Here is a 16,925-nt window from a genome sequence, read left to right as displayed (position 1 = left end):
AGTCATAGTGATTGTTTTAGTAGTGACACCATACTACTTATAGCTCCATTTACCACTCAAAGATTGCTTAATTCTGTTGTACTGTTAAACAGAAAGATGTTTTGTATCCAATTATTTTACCTAATGATGCAAAAACAGTTTGCTTTGTACCTTATGGTCAGAGGAAAGAAACATAATGGCACCTTCATTGTCATCTCCTTGTAGTTCTGTCTTCTGCAGTTCCCATGCTCTGACTGGCTCCCTGGTGTAACCTGCACCAAGACAGTCTCCCTTCTAGGTGAGGTTCTGAACACCAAGACCCTTGTATGTGCAGGCTGTAAATCTATGCACCTGTTGGCACTGCATAACAATATGGGACAGGTAAGGAGATTTCATACTGCAGCCTGTTGAGGGATTTTTCCTGTCTGTTAGTTCCAGTCCCCCCTATACAAATATCATCCCCAAATTGGGTAGGCCTTGGTGAATAATGTGACTGCATGATTTGCCCCAGGACCACAGGATAGACACACTTGTTCTGTCCTCCTGACCCACCAACCCATTGTCATCTCTCTGAGCTCTTGCCTTCACCAGAGTTCCATTAAAGAGATGCTCAGCATGGTGGACGGTGTAGTGGTGCAGCGGTTAACATTGTCACCGCACAGCAAAAGGTTTTCTGGTTCGTTTCTTGCCTGGGGTATGTTCTGTGTAGAGTCTGCATGTCCTCCCTGCATTTGTGTGGGTTTCCTCTGGGTGCTCTAGTTTCCTCTCACATTACAAAGACATACATCTGTAGAGTTTCTCCCTGGGCTTCTGCTGAAAATTAGATTGTTCCAAGTCAGACTTAGCCAGTAAACAGATGTTAAATAAATAAATAAATTATTCTACCATGCAGGATAGGCAAGCTCACCTTCTCTGCCAGCACTGTCAAATCCCTTTACTAGTAATACAGCTTGGTTACCTGTGTTGTAGTCAGGTCATCCGTTGACGCCATTAGGCTGGCTAAAACTTCTGAAATTTGACAGTCTTGCTATGTTGTCAATTTGAAGGTGATGGTCCCATGTCAGAGATCAACTAGTGATTCTTTAACTGGACCTCATACACAATACCTGCATTATGACAACAGTAGCACCACTATTTAGTTAAGCTGTTGTGATGAGTTGTTGCTTTTTATAGCAGAAACTTTTATTATTTTGTCTTCTGTTTTCTTAATAATTGTGTATACCTTTTCTTCTGTTACTAATATTATTGTTTATCAGTGTCTGATAACTTAATCTGTAAAAACCTGTATCTTTTTTCTCAGCTCTGGAGATACTTCTCCATGTGATTCCACAGTGAAAATGGGACTTCTCAGATGAACATTCCAGATTAACAAATGCAATGAATTAATCCTTGCACACTGTCGACTTTGGGGGATCTCATCTTAAAATATCATCACGGAGAAGGGTTTTTTGGGGATATCACTCCTTATTAGACAACTGGAGTATAGTTTTATTAAATATGGTACCTGTAATGCAAGCTTGCTGGATATCTTAACCACACTACTTGTTCTGTGGTTCATCATTGTAGCCACGAAGTCTGCACAAAGTTACGTTTCTTGTCATTTCAAATAGTATTTCTTACAGTTTACTGTGAAGGCGTACAAAGGTGTGGTTCATATCTATTTCAGTTGTTATACATTTTTGTGATGCTTAACCCTTACTAATAAGTAATGAGCTCCTTGGGTTTTTCTATATTTTCATAACAGAGCTGAAGAAAAGAAAACTGGTATTTTAGGATTACTATAATTGGTACACATATTTACCGATTCTCTGTTAAACTTTCTGCTCTTGCTCATTTTAAGAAATATATAGAAAACATGTTCACAAACTACATATCATCATCGATGTAGAGGGCTTTTTGTATACTGGAAAGCATACAACGTAACAAATAGTCCATATTGGCTCCAGAATAACTCCTGTGCAGTAGCAGATTGTTTAGAGACTTGTAAGAGTGTAGATGATGAATGTATGTCTTTCTAAGTTATGTTCTATGAAGTAAGTTCACCGGTTTGGACATGTTTCACATGTAAATTGATAGACAAGACTTTGAATTTACCACCCACTACTTTAGCTATCTGATCTTATCTGCCTGGCATTTACAAATCAAAGAGGTTTGACATGCTTATTTAGTTCAAAATATTTAACAGCATTTATTTTATTGTATTACTACTACTACAGTAGTATGACATTATTTGGCAGTTGTTACTTCTGTTATTGTTAATAGGGTTCTAATTCAAATGTTATTAGGGTTTAAACAAATTTAAATGTAAACTAGAAAGTGGAATATCAGGCCAGTGTACTGTACATTGATAGCATTTATATTTGTTTTACAGGATGACACGGTAACAGGATGTCGATATGGAACAGCCAGAGAGCCAGGGCCCTCCTGTTACTGAGGATATTCCAGAACATACTCATAATTCCTGTTTGGAAGAACAAGATCTATGGCCCTTAACTTGTCTTGAGCAGGATGTAGACCATCTCAGTCCTGAACAGTCAGACTGCTGTAATGCTGCTGATGAAGAGAAGCTAATCTGTGAAAATGGTGCTGCTGACAATAACCCACAAATGGTTGTAGGATCACAGCATCCTACAAAGGGACTACAATCAGGGCATGATATTGGATCAGAAACAGACAGAACTGAAGACCCAAGTGGTGTGGGCTCACATTCTTGTGAACATGAGGACATTTTTGACAACAATGAGAACACTGATCCTCAATTGTTAGCAACCTTAGAAGGTGCTGCCATACATCAAAATGCAGAAATATCTAATACATTTATTTGCACTGGAGAACAAAAAGACATGCTGGAATTTAATGATGTAGGTGAGCAGGACCTGTATTCAGTATTGCCAAACAATACTATACCCAATGAACTGGATATTGTTAAAGAAGACTGCAGCTGTACAGCTGATGTTTCGTTAGTAACTTCAGAAAGTATAGAAACACATGAAGATTCTCACCCTTCCCTTGAGCCAATGGACTCTGGCTTTACTGATATAGAAAAATGTGATGATTGCCCTGTTGAAATGCATGTTTTGGAATTGCTACCTGCAGCTGATATTCCTGAACTCTCCTCAGATAGTAGTACACCATTCCTTTCTGAAAGCTCAGCTATCACAGAAGAACAGGTCTCCCTGGCATTTAATGCACAGGAGGCTGATACTGATGACTGCATCAAAAGCATGGATGATTTTCCCACATGTGTACAGAACAATGAAATATCCTCATTAGCTATTATTGATGCTGATGGCAGTTGTCCAGAAGGTCCACTTGTATCCACTGATGATGTAGTTATGCCTGCAGATTCAAGTGACATTCTGGAATCTCTGGATCCCATTCCTGGTAATATTATCAAGGACACATGTGATCCTTCTTTCATTACTGGACAAGAGTCTGAACTTCCAAGAATTCTTTGTGAAGAACCCGCAACCACTGATATCTCAGACCTGCCTTTTGTTGGTCTTGACGTACGTACCAAGTCCAACGAAGTTCCAGAACCTCTAGCAACAGTCAGCAGTGAAAATGACATTGATCTGCCTGACTCTCAGTTCCCTGTTTTTTGGGAAAAAGAACTGATTACTCTGGAAGCTACTGAAGAACTCTCTGATAATAAAACACTGTCATGCGTGAGTGAAACATTAGAGGACACCAGAAGTCCAGTGCACCTGGCTATGGATTCTGAAAACACCATGCAGGATAAATGTGACAGGACATCATCAACAGTGCAACACACTAATTCATCAACAATAATAAGCCCTGAAGAACTTTCTAGCAACATGGATGTACCACTGTCTTTGGCTGCTCAAGATGTAAGTACAGAAATTAGCCATAGTCCAGACTCCACTGAGTTAATATCCACTGACAACAGACATGATGCACTTGATCAACCTACCAAAGATGAGCTACTTATTGACCTGTCAACTTCAGCTGATGCTCCAGAAGAACTTGCCACTACTGAAAACAGCATGCCATCTTCATCTGATCAGAGTGTGACAACACAATCCACCATTGTCACAGACATGGAGTTTGTACCAACTGGTCTAGAGAAAGAAAACTCTGAATATGCTTACACTAATTTTATACTTGCACCATCTGCTGACCCCCAGGAATGCAGTAAAAGTATGTTAGAGTTCTCATTGCCTCCAGATGAAAGAAGCAATGTACTGCCCCCTTTACTGTGTGAAAAAATAAGTAATGAAGAGGGTACATTTAGCACCTCAGATAGTTTAATCTTAACCATTGCTGGATCCAGCAGCTCAGGTGAAATTCCATTAACCACTACACAAGAGAAGAATGATGAACCGCATCCTGAAAATGTAACAGCTGGCATAACTTGCACTGAATCCATCATTGGTGACAATGACATGTTACTTCAAGATGACCATCAACAACTAACATCCACAGATTCAGAAGTGGACACAAGCAAAGTTACTAATGGCATGCATATAGTAGATAATTTACTTGAGAATATTAGTTCAGATTCCCAAGGCCTCCCTGTCTCTACCATGCACATGGTGAGTGCTGACAGCTGTCATGAGGTTGAAGTATCAGGCACTGTCACTTACAGTGTAATGGAACCTCATATAACTCAAGCAGTTCATTCCACAACTACAGATAGCACAATGGACATCTTAGATAGTAACCATTCTGAAGGCAATGTTCTTGTTCAAAATTTGGATGTGGACGATATTTCAAAATGTGAGTCAAGCTTTCTGACACACTGTACTGATAAAACAATACAAGAGACACCATTCACCCAAAACAATGAACCAACACCTTCAGAATATATGGAAATAACCTCCATACCTTCTATTGATATAATGAGAGAAAATCTCACATATGATTTTAACAATTTCAACTTGGAAGAAATTGATCATCCGGAAATGGCTACTGTTACAGTGCCAGTAATACTACCAGTGCCTGAAGAAATACTAGCTGAATCTGAGAAATATACAGATGAAGGACAGGCATCATTACTTCCAGAAATAGCAAAATCAGACTTGCAGCATCCTTCTGTAAGCAAGCGTTCTAACTCTTGTCCTCTCAATGTTGGTATAACAAAGGAAAGTACCGAAAACAGACCTTATCATGAAGAATCTGTTCTACTAGTACCTAGTAATGACTGTTTATCAACAGCCATTTCAAATGACAGCACAACTACCTCAGCTGAGTTAAAACCCCTGATTTGTAATGTGCGCTGCAGAACACAGTCCAGTCCAGTCTGTTTTGTTAGACGAGGCTCCATGAGACAAACAAAACAAAGCAAGGGAAATGAAGAGCAGACCCTTCTGGCATACACAAATCCAGTAGGAGATGACACATCATTTGCTAACAATTATAAAAAGATACAACACTATACTTTAAAATGGCCAGTTGATCCAGACATGGCATCTTCATTGCTTCAAGCATCTGAGGTGGTTCAAAATAACAGATTAGGTTCACTTTTCAGGCAAAATGCCATGACAGATGAAGCAATGGGATGCAGCCAGTCAGTGGTCTTTGCTCATACTCAAGAACATGGAAGTCAGAAAGTGACACAGGTCACTGACGTTTCAAACGAGATTACCCACCAGGACAAGATGGTTGCCCATACTAAGGAACTCACTGAACAAGGTAATGTGTTAGAGAAACTCAAAGCCTCTTTATTAAATTCAAAACAACAAACAGAGCCCAGGCAAATCCTGACTCTAAAAACACACAAAGCACTGGAAAAGGCATCCAACTGGCTGGCCAGTAGGCTGGAATTTAACCAGGTTCCCCATCAACCTGTTTCTGAAAGTAATGAAGGACCAAAAACAGGTAGTGTGAACATCAAGGAGTGGCACAGAAAGGGCATTAAACGGCCTTCTGCACAAACCTGTTCATTTGAAGGTAATTTCATAACTTTAGCAATTATCTGGTTAATCTGTTTAAAAGATATATAGTATTTTTCCAAAACTGAGCAAAACAAAGTCTTAGTTTCTTATATCTGAAACTTCTCCTGTTATAATAGAAAATAAACCTAAGGTAATTTAGGCAAATACACTTACACAGCGTCAGTCTCAGGATGCCTGAGTGTGTACTGCACAGTGATTTAAGAAAATACGGTTAACTACATGCTTAGAAAATGTGAAAAAAATCAAGAGTGAGACGATCACAGAACTCCTAAGAGCAGCATCATTGTTTGAACCGTAATTGTCAGATTTCCATGTAATTAGCCCAGCTTGAACGTGCTTCTCTTAAGCAAGCAAGACAGACAGATTAATATTACAGGTTTGATTTTTAAATGCATATTATTAATCAGCTAGCACAAGAATAAGCCAGTACACATGCAATAAGCTATAAATCAAAATCATCCACAGCAGGAACATTTGTAAGTCAACTACACTGACATCACAAAAGGAGGTAAAAGGGGGGTAAACTGTTCACTTGAAAATCTAACCACCAGTAATGTATAAAGCAGATACAAATGCCATATTAAGCATCACAAGTGTATTTGGAAGCCTATTAGAAGTACAAGCCCTAACATCACAAGCTCTGCAAGTTAAAATTTAAACTGCCATTTCAAATAAATAAATAAATAAATAAATAGCATTGAATTCTGAAATTTGCTATTACACCTTTAAAACATTTTTGGAGTGGAGCCATGACACCATGTACTCTGCAATATGATGGGATAAGCTCCCAGACCCTTACTAGTTAAAGACAGTAACACTGAGATCACTATACCAAGGGACAGAGGATATACTTTCAGATGCCACAGTCTTGACTTTGTATGATTTCCTCCACATTCTCACTTGTAGTTTACAGTTCCAAGGGTTGAAGTTAAGGTCCTCAGAATTTCAAAAGGCAAAGATATACTCATCAGCCGACAAGAATATTTTGTTGTATGCTCACCAGGCAGATAGACATTCATGGCCCTTTTCAGTATGGACATGGTTTCCTACGTTTGACAGAAATTTTGCCATCTTCAGAAAAAAAAAACAACATTTTGGTGTGACAGTTTGTCCCTAGTTGTCAAGTGCATGTAAAACATCATAAGTGATGCCAGAACTTGAACTATAACAATTATTTTTATTTGGCAAACTTAAATGACTTTATTAATAAAAAATTTGTTTAAATTATAGTTCACTTTTTACCTAAATGGAGATCAACTTAGCCCATAACTCTGCTTTATGTTTATAATAGAATAATTTGTGTTTTTAAGCCTGCTGAATCAGTTTATGTAAATTGTATCAGGAAATATGGGAATACCAAAGAGCAGTAGCTGGACCAGAGTTAAATACAAATTCATTACATTTAATGCTTAGTGACACGTTATAAAAGTCCACAAAATCTCTTTCCAGTCTTTGTCACATCTTATAGATGTCATTCTAGTAATTAAGGAATCTAGGTAAAAGTGGTTCGCATTTAAAATGCTAGTCAGTCAGTAACCTGGAGAAGTTTGTGAATTTGAAAAAAAAAATGGAGAATACCTTAGCGCTGATCTACCATTTGCTAATAATGTACAGTACTATGGGACAGACTACGGACATCCTTAAAATATGTAAATGGAGGGCTTAGCAAGTAGTTAGTTGATGCTTTGCTGGATTTCCTATATGGTTGCCAAAAACTGTAAAATAATCGAGTGATGCAATTTTCCAGTTGTAGGTTAAGCATGCTAAAAGGCATAAAGAAGTATGACCATGTATAACAGGTTGGGGACTCACGTTATCCAGTCTGATCAAGCATTTATTTCTGCATTTGTTATAAGTGCTAAAACAAAGACAGGTATATTGGACCCATTTATTTTTGTAAAGTTAAGATGAATACAGACTTTGGAATTGATCCCAGGCTTAGAATAAAAGTAAGAAAGAATTCGAAAGAATTCTGGTCCAGAAGAAAACACTAGGAGTATCAACTTTTGAGCAATTCCCCACTCTCAGGAGCATAATGAATCTGGATAACATATAGTATCTTTTACAATGAGGTGATTTAAAGGCCACTGAATGTTTGGTTCTTAGCATTTTTTGACATTTACTTACTTATTTCAGTAACTGTTTTTCTTCAAGACAAATTAATTTAATAATGAATTAATTTTCAAAAAGATGTTCATTGTTGTAGAAAGTGTTTCAACAAATGTTACCTTTGGCTAGCATTCATTTTAATTCTGAAACATTTAGTGGTATACAATTCTAACTGGACCTCTACTAAGTTTTTAACATCCTAGACAAATTCAAGAATATTTTGATCCCCAATGTAATTTAAACCCAGATGTCTGATCATAAGTGTAGCATTTTTCAATCCATGTGTTCCAAGCCTGTTTTTTAGGAATGGAATGCGGTGTGGGAAGTATTGTGGAGTGCCTAGGTACAGTTGTGTAAGTAAACCTACCATAACAGTAGATGTTCGAATGATTACTGCTTACCTATATGGGTTAACAGCTGGCCAGTTTTCAAAGCTTCATGGCACCTTCCATTCATTCAAATAATCAGTCAGTTCAAGCTGAGCTGACTAAAAAGACAAGTTTGGGGGCCTGGCCTTTCAGAGCTTTCATGCCAACAGAGAAAGGGAGGCTTAGCCCTGAATGGACAATGCTAAGAATATGTATCCACACGCTGTCATAAAAAAGCACAACAAAACCAAGGGGGAGGTGGAGGGGGACAGTGGCTACTGCAGCAGTAATCATTCAAACATCTACTGTTATTTAAGTCTACTACACAGCTATACTATGTTCTTCATATTGATCACTGCTGCAGTAACCTTAGCTGTATGGCTAGATTACTGCAACTAAGTAAAAAAATTAGCACAAGTCCAAGAAAGTGGAAGCCGTACACAATGATTTTAGCGCTTTCATTCGCCTTTTAATAAAACACTCGAACTTCATCAGAATAAATTAAGTCTACAAAACACCAGCCTTTATACCACACTAATCAATGTTTTCACCAACAGAAATCCTCATTACGTAATTAAGCAATTCCTTTTAAAACATTTGATTTAGAAAGGTTAAAGAAACAATACAACAGTACTTATGTAATGTCACTCATTACCTTCATTCTCTAAGTAAAATGTACTTAAACAATAAACTTGTACAGCATATATTCCTCTGAAGAAAAACAATGAATAATAATGTTTTAAGAAAATACACATATAATAATACATTTTATGTTAAAAATTTTTTTGTAAATGTCTTGTATTTTGAACATCATAATTATTGCATTAGCAAAAAACATTTTATATTGATAGCTTCATTAAGCCCTGGACTTTGATTTGCCCTAAGTACTATTTGCCATTTATTCTCTCTACATTCAAGTAGACTTTTAAAATCACCCATAAAAACACCTGGATTGACTACATCTAATACAAAAAATGTAAACTTTTTAAAGTCTTTACAAGTTAAAGCATGTCTTGCCAAGGTGTTTGCTTTGTCCTTGTTTTTAACAGCTAACATGTGCTCGTAGATTCATCTACTAAGGGCCCTGATGGTCTTACCTATGTAAAAACTTGTCCAATAACTACATAAAGCAATGTAAACACATTTTGAATCACAGGTAAAACGACCTTTGGCCCATAAAGTCTTCTTGAAATGTCCTAAATTTAAAGAACTTGAACTGGCTGTAAATCTACATTGTCTGCAGTGACCATATGCAAAAGAGCCAAAAGATGAAAAGTTTCCTGGTAACTGAGCTATAGTATTTTTCCTCCAAAATATTCTTAATGTTTACTACTTTCTTGTAAGTAAACGTGGGCTTGTCTCCCAAAATTTTAACAAAATCTGAATGACCCATCAGGACTTACCAATTGTCTAAGATGATACTCTCAATAATATCCATGCCATTAGACATGGGTATAGGAAAAGCCAACTGGTAGAGCTCAGTAACATCACATGAGGTAAAATTGTAACACTTGTCAAAATTGGGCCTGCTGTCCCTTCCCTTAACCTTGTAACTTCGGAAACTATATTTTTTAACCAAAATAAGTCATAGTCTCTCTGTATAAAAACATTGACAAATCTCTCTACCTCTAATGAAAATGTGTGATTGTCACTGGTCAAAGGCTCAATCATATTAACTGCCCTTTAACCACACCTCTCTTCATATGTTGAGGGTGTAAACTGTCCCTATGGAGGTACTGATTGACGAAAGTGGATTTTCTGAAACTTTGTCTAAAAAGCCTAAAGCTATTTTCATCAAATTCCAAGTGTATATCTAAAAAATCAATACTTTTACCAAAACCTCCATGGATAAAGTTAAGAAAGTCAATGGTGGTGTTTAGATCTTTTACAAACTGTGAAAAAGATTCAAAATCACCTAACCAAAGGAAAAACAAAGCTTCTATATAACACCTGTAAAACAGAATATTTTTTGCCAAAGGGTGGGTGATAAGATATCTCATCTTCCGCATAGCCATAACTAAATTGGCAAAAGATGGTGCCACCCTTGACCCCATGGTTACTTCAGAAATCTGCTGAAACAGGTGTTTACCATATCTAAAACAATTATTCAGTACTATTTCCATAAAAGTGCACAGCATATTAATCTTACCATTACTAAAAGTAGTAAATTCTGTCAAGTAATCTCTAAAAAAATCTAATCCAGCTTATTGATTAATACTTGTGTATAAAGCTGTAACATCCAAAGATGCAAACACAAAAGGTGTACTAATGTCATTGAAATTACGTAATAATTGTAACAAGTGCCATGAGTCTCTCGAATAAAACTTGGACTTTTGAACCACTGGATTCAAAATATTGTCCAGCCAAATGGAGATTGGCTCAGTTTTGGAGAATTCTGCAGGCACTATTGGCACTATTACCTCAGCTAACTACATTTGGGAGGTGGAAGGGGAAAAGTCTAGGAGCCCCTGGAGAATGGTCCTTCTAAACATATGTATGGAGGATCAAGTTGCTGCTTCTAGAATACTTCAAGAATTCAACCCTTTCTTAAAAGACCATAGATGAAGCCAAAGTCCTGGTAGAGTGGGCCTTGACCCTGCTTGGAATAGTTTTGTTGTGGTAAGTATAAAAAAAGGTAATAGCTTAAGACAGCAAACAAAGAATCATGCTGTAGGCAACAATAAAGGCTGTCCTCCACCTATACATATGAAAGAAGATGAACTGACCAATAAATATTTCCAAAATCCTCCAAACTCTTTAATTGAACACACTGTCTCGAATTAAAACAGATTGAGCGCGCTTTCTTCTCCTATCGTGAGACTTCATCAGAATCTTCAGTTAACACATTAATTCTGTTTAAATACTCTCATAATTAACCAATTCTTAGTTGATTAATAGTTAGTCACTCGGATACAATTAATTCCAGTTCTAAGTGACCCTTAACTGTATGCACTCTGTTATAAATTCACTTATCTACAGCTGTCATACAACCATGAAATCTTGTATACCTAAAAATGTATATATATTTTTTATGTTTGTTGAGGTAAAATACTTGTAGATATGCATATAAATATAAATTTAAATACAGGTATACTAAAAAAAATATATAAAAAACATACTTCCATACAAATAAATTCATATACATAAACATAAACATAAAATGTTGAAGGCAGTGAACATGCACAACAAATTATCTTCATTTTGTTGATGATGTGTATAACAAACCCTATTACAAAAATATATATAGTATTTAATTCATAAAAATATATAAAATACATTAAAATATTATTAGTCACCTACTATGTTGAATATGTTAAAAATGCTAATTAAAATATCTTATGAATAATAATATCAAAAATTATATAAATATACTAAATATCCTAAAATACTTCATAAATAAAGTTGTTAATGTATATAAAAAATTGTTAATATATATTTTTTATATTTTTATTTTTATTACTATATATATATGTCTTTGTACCAAGGAATAATCACTATATAATTTAATTAATATTTGTATATTACTATAAAGAATGTAATCAAAATATACTTATGATCGTTTGCCAACCTATCATGACAACGTAATAACTATATAAACTATCTACCTAACTATATACAAATTCTATAGTAATTAATAAAAAACTTTTTCATTTCTTCTTTCTAACATGGTTTGATGCCAATATTTTCAAGGCAGGTTTGATTGAAATATGGTCATTCATTCCTGGATATACACAAGAGTCCAGTCTAATCTGCCAAATCATCTCACGGTATTCCAGGAAAGTTTCCCAATCACCTCTCCTTTCCTTTTGTTTCACTACCTCGAGTACCCAGAATTTTATATCCATATTCTGACAAGTTATTGAATGCCTATAAAGTGCATTATTCTCATTCTTTTTGTTTATGTCCCTGATATGTTCATATATACGATTTTCAAATGTCTTTCAGTCTTGCCTATATAATATCCCCAGCATGATTGACAATAAGCTAAATAAACCACTCCTTTTGTATAACAACTTGTATAGGCGTGACTTTTAATTGTAAAATTAATGCTGGGTATATTAATTTCCTTTCTACAGGCAATGTATGAGCATTGTGCACACCTCCCACATTTATGTGTGCCCACCTTAAGTAATGCCCCTTCTTTTTCTTGTACCTTCTTTTTTTCCTAGATGTTTTTCAAGTTCCTATTTCTTCTAAAGGTGCATTTAAGTTGCTGTTGGAATATGTTTATTCTCATGGGCATTGTTTTAAACATATTCCAAATCCCATTAATGCCCTTTTTTAACCAACCTATGTCAGAATAATAAGTTAAAATTAACCGGGGTATTACCTTTTCTATTTTCTTACTTGTTTCCATGTTATTGTCCCTAATTGTGTCATACTCATTGTTCTTGTTCGTGTCCATACTGGTGGCATTATTGAATGTCCCTTTGTCATGCTGTCCATTCACCAATAATGGACTATATCTACTATTACGTTTCTTAATTATTTCTTTTTTAATATTTTCCACCATATTGTTGGGGTAACCTCTTTCCTTAAACATCTCCTGTACAACATCCAATTCACTTGTAAAATCACAAAACTCAGTTGTCATTCTAGATACTCTGATCATTTGTCCTTTTACTATATTTCTTTTTATATGGTAAGGATGGTCACTTTGGTAATGCAGGTATGAATTTGAGTAACATTTCTTTCTAAAAATTTTTGATTTATATGTTTTTTTCATATAATCTTTAATAATCGTTACATCTAAATAATGTATTTCGTCCTTATTACTCTCATATGTAAATTTAAAAAAAATGGTACTACTATTTACATATTTCATAAATTGTTCAATTAATTCTTTTCCACCATTCCATATTACAATAATGTCGCCCAGGAATCGAAAATACCTTATTATATGCTGTTGAAAAATTGACCCAAAAATATATGTTTTCTCCCAAAACAACATTATTATATTTGCATAAATGGGTGCACATGCTGAACCCAGGGCAACTCCGTCCAGTTGATGATAGATATCCCCTTGAAAATAAATAAAATTATATTTTAGAACTCATTCCATATTTTCCAAGACTAATCTGAATTCTTCTGGGTTCAGCATGTTGAACTCAGTAATCATTTTTTCAAACCATTCCATACCTTCCTTATGTGGAATTACAGAGAACAAATCTTTAACATCAATTGTTAAAAATAAATATTCTTCGTGAAATGGTATTGTACAAAATTTCTTCAGGAAATCCCAAAAATCAATCAAAATATGTACATAGTTTAAATAAAACATTTTTAACTTGGTATCCACATATATGCCAAGAGGTTGGGTCTTTGATCCCCTCAATGTAACTATTGGTCTCATTGGGGGATCAATTATATCTTTGTGTATTTTAGGAATACCAAAGATTTCGGGTATGACTGGTTTGGGGACTTTAAGAAAATTGTATAATTCCACATCTATAAGCCCCTGTAAGAAATTGTCCTCTAGTATTAAATCTATTCTTTTATACAAAATATTCAGTTCATTCATGGAAATAATACGATACCTACTATCAATATCTAAAATTTTTTGCATTCTCTCGGTATAATCCCAGCTGTCCATCAGTACCACCCCACCCCCCTTGTCAGGTTTCATAACTCTAATGTTCTTGTTGTTACTGAGTTGTTGTAAAATAATCCTTTCTTCATCTGAAAGATTGGCTATTTTTTTATGTCTCTTCTTGTATCCGTCCCTAATCATATTGATGGTACATACTTCAAAACTGTGTATATCCTGCTGCAAAGGGGGGTTGTATGTACTACTTTTCTTTAATACTTTATTTTCATAGGTCAAATTGTCTTGATATATAACTGCTAAATTCAGCTTCCTTGTAAACAGTTTTATATCCAACACTATCTCTTCTATCTTAGGTTTTCTAGCTGGTACAAAGGTGAATCCCTTTGTGAAAAGTCTAAAATATTCATGAGTAATCTCCATGTCTGTATAGTTGAATATGTTAAAATTGTTGTATTAATGTATTATGTTTAACACCTAATACATCTTCATTAGTAGCCTCTTGACTTGTTTCTTCTATTAATAATAGTTCATTTTCCAGTCCACTAATTCTTTCTGTAACTAGGGACAATGGGTATAGTTGTTTTATAAACATTTTTTCTGGGGTTGATGTTAATAATCTATCCATCATCTCCTGTCCCATCCTCTCCCCTTGTATCTTTCTACATAATTCCCTGTCACTTTTGCATATGATTGCTGACCATTCCGATTCCTGATTCTTTCTGACCTCCTCACCTCCTGTCTTACTTCTAAAGGGTCTTCTAGTTCATCTATTTCATCTATTTCAATAGCATCTATCTGATAGTCCATTTCTTTGTCATTCCTTTGTTCTACCCTATTGTATGGGTTTGTTTCATTCTTCCTGTTTTCCATTTGATAATATTGTTTTCCTATTGCATTATACCTTCTTGAATTGTAGATAAATTAAGCCTTTCCTTTTTCATAATCCATTATATACCGCTCTAGCTTCGCCATTTTCCTTTTGTAATTTTTTGCGATAATATTATCTACTTCCTGAAGTGTTTTACAAAAAATGTTTTTATACTCTGTCACTGTAAAAAGTAAATCATTCATTATTTCTGATTTCAAAATATCTATTTCTTTTTTACATACATCCATTTTTTTAACATTGTTCTCTATCATAGCCTTCAAGATTGCTAGCCCACATTCATTTAGTATGTTTGAAATAATTTTAAAAAATTCCATGTCATTAGCTGTATTATTAGGAAATTTATTCAGTCTCAGGCCCTTAGGCACTATTTTTTGTTCAATACATTTAGTTAAATAGAAATTGTCCAAACGTAGGTTTTTGTACCTGTTAAGTTGAATCTGAAATAGTTTGCATTTGTCCTTAAACCCTGTGTTGGTTGGTAACCTCCTTTCGGCTTCTGCATTGTTCGCCGAAAATGATTTGTCCAGCCATACTTCAAAGTCAATGTTCCGATAAGTATCCAACCACCTGTCACTGGGTAAATGGTGTTCTTGATGTGTACTACGACTTGGTCTAGTTAATCCAACAGTACATCCACTGCCCGTAGAACCTCGCAGTTGCTCACCCTCACTTAGGTTCCGATGGTCAGAATTTCCGCCTTCCTTCTGTTTAGTTGACGTCACTTCCTTATCAGTGTTACCAGGACTACGCTGAGCACAGGGAATCGTAGCATTCAAATCTAATCCCAGTGATGGATTAGAAACATCAGAAAAATTGTTCTGGTTTTGTGAATGATTCTGGATAAGCTTGATCAGTTCGCTTAAAAGGGATTGCTCATTCATGCTTGGGGACTCCTCGAAACCAAACAGCTAAAACTGGTAACCAAACACAATCGCTGGGTCCTCACACCCAGTATATACTAATAGCAGCAAACAAAGAATCGTACTGTAGGTAACAATAGAGGCTGTGCTCCACCTATACATATGAAAGAAGACAAACTGACCAATAAATATTTCCAAAATCCTCCAAACTCTTTATCTGACCACACCGTCTCGAATTAAAACAGATTGAGCACGCTTTCGTCTCCTATCGTGAGACTTCATCAGAATCTTCAGTTAACACATTCATTCTGTTTAAATACTCTCATAATTAACCAATTCTTAGTTGATTAATAGTTAGTCACTTGGGTACAATTAATTCCAGTTCTAAGTGACCCTTAACTGTATGCACTCTGTTATAAATTCACTTATCTACAGCTGTCATACAACCATGAAATCTTGTATACCTAAAAATGTATATATATTTTTTTATGTTTGTTGAGGTAAAATACTTGTAGATATGCATATAAATATAAATTTCAATACAGGTATATTCAACTATACAGACATGGAGATTACTCATGAATATTTTAGACTTTTCACAAAGGGATGCACCTTTGTACCAGCTAGAAAACCTAAGATAGAAGAGATAGTGTTGTATATAAAACTGTTTACAAGGAAGCTGAATTTAACAGTTATATATCAAGACAATTTGACCTATGAAAATAAAGTATTACAGAAAAGTAGTACATACAACCCCCCTTTGCAGCAGGATATACACAATTTTGAAGTATGTACCATCAATATGATTAGGGACGGATACAAGAAGAGACATAAAACAATAGCCAATCTTTCAGATGAAGAAAGGATTATTTTAGAACAACTCAGTAACAACAAGAACATTAGAGTTATGAAACCTGACAAGGGGGGTGGGGTGGTACTGATGGACAGCTGGGATTATACCGAGAGAATGCAAAAAATTTTAGATATTGATAGTAGGTATCGTATTATTTCCATGAATGAACTGAATATTTTGTATAAAAGAATAGATTTAATACTACAGGACAATTTGTTACAGGGACTTATAGATGTGGAATTATACAATTTTCTTAAAGTCCCCAAACCAGTCATACCCAAAATCTTTGGTATTCCTAAAATACACAAAGATATAATTGATCCCCCAATGAGACCAATAGTTACATCGAGGGGATCAAAGACCCAACCTCTTGGCATATATGTGGATACCAAGTTAAAAAT

The 16,925-nt window shown here is 35.3% G+C and overlaps 1 protein-coding gene across 2 annotated transcripts in view; it reads left to right on the top strand.

The window, feature by feature from the left end:
• Nucleotides 1–16,925, top strand: part of LOC122808811 — a 2,021,113-nt gene that overhangs the window by 1,064,382 nt on the left and 939,806 nt on the right. For both annotated transcript variants that reach the window (XM_044079872.1, XM_044079871.1), the window contains one exon: nt 2,351–5,892. In XM_044079872.1, coding sequence (XP_043935807.1) covers nt 2,376–5,892 — 3,517 coding nt within the window. In that variant the 5' untranslated portion in view covers nt 2,351–2,375. The remainder of the gene's footprint in view (nt 1–2,350; nt 5,893–16,925) is intronic.

The sequence above is a fragment of the Protopterus annectens genome, chromosome 8.part0 (assembly GCF_019279795.1).
Source record: "Protopterus annectens isolate FY-2018-M chromosome 8.part0, PAN1.0, whole genome shotgun sequence".
Lineage (NCBI taxonomy): Eukaryota > Metazoa > Chordata > Ceratodontiformes > Protopteridae > Protopterus > Protopterus annectens.
The sequence above is the reverse complement of the archived record's forward strand: the minus strand, read 5'-3'. Positions and strand labels throughout refer to the sequence as shown.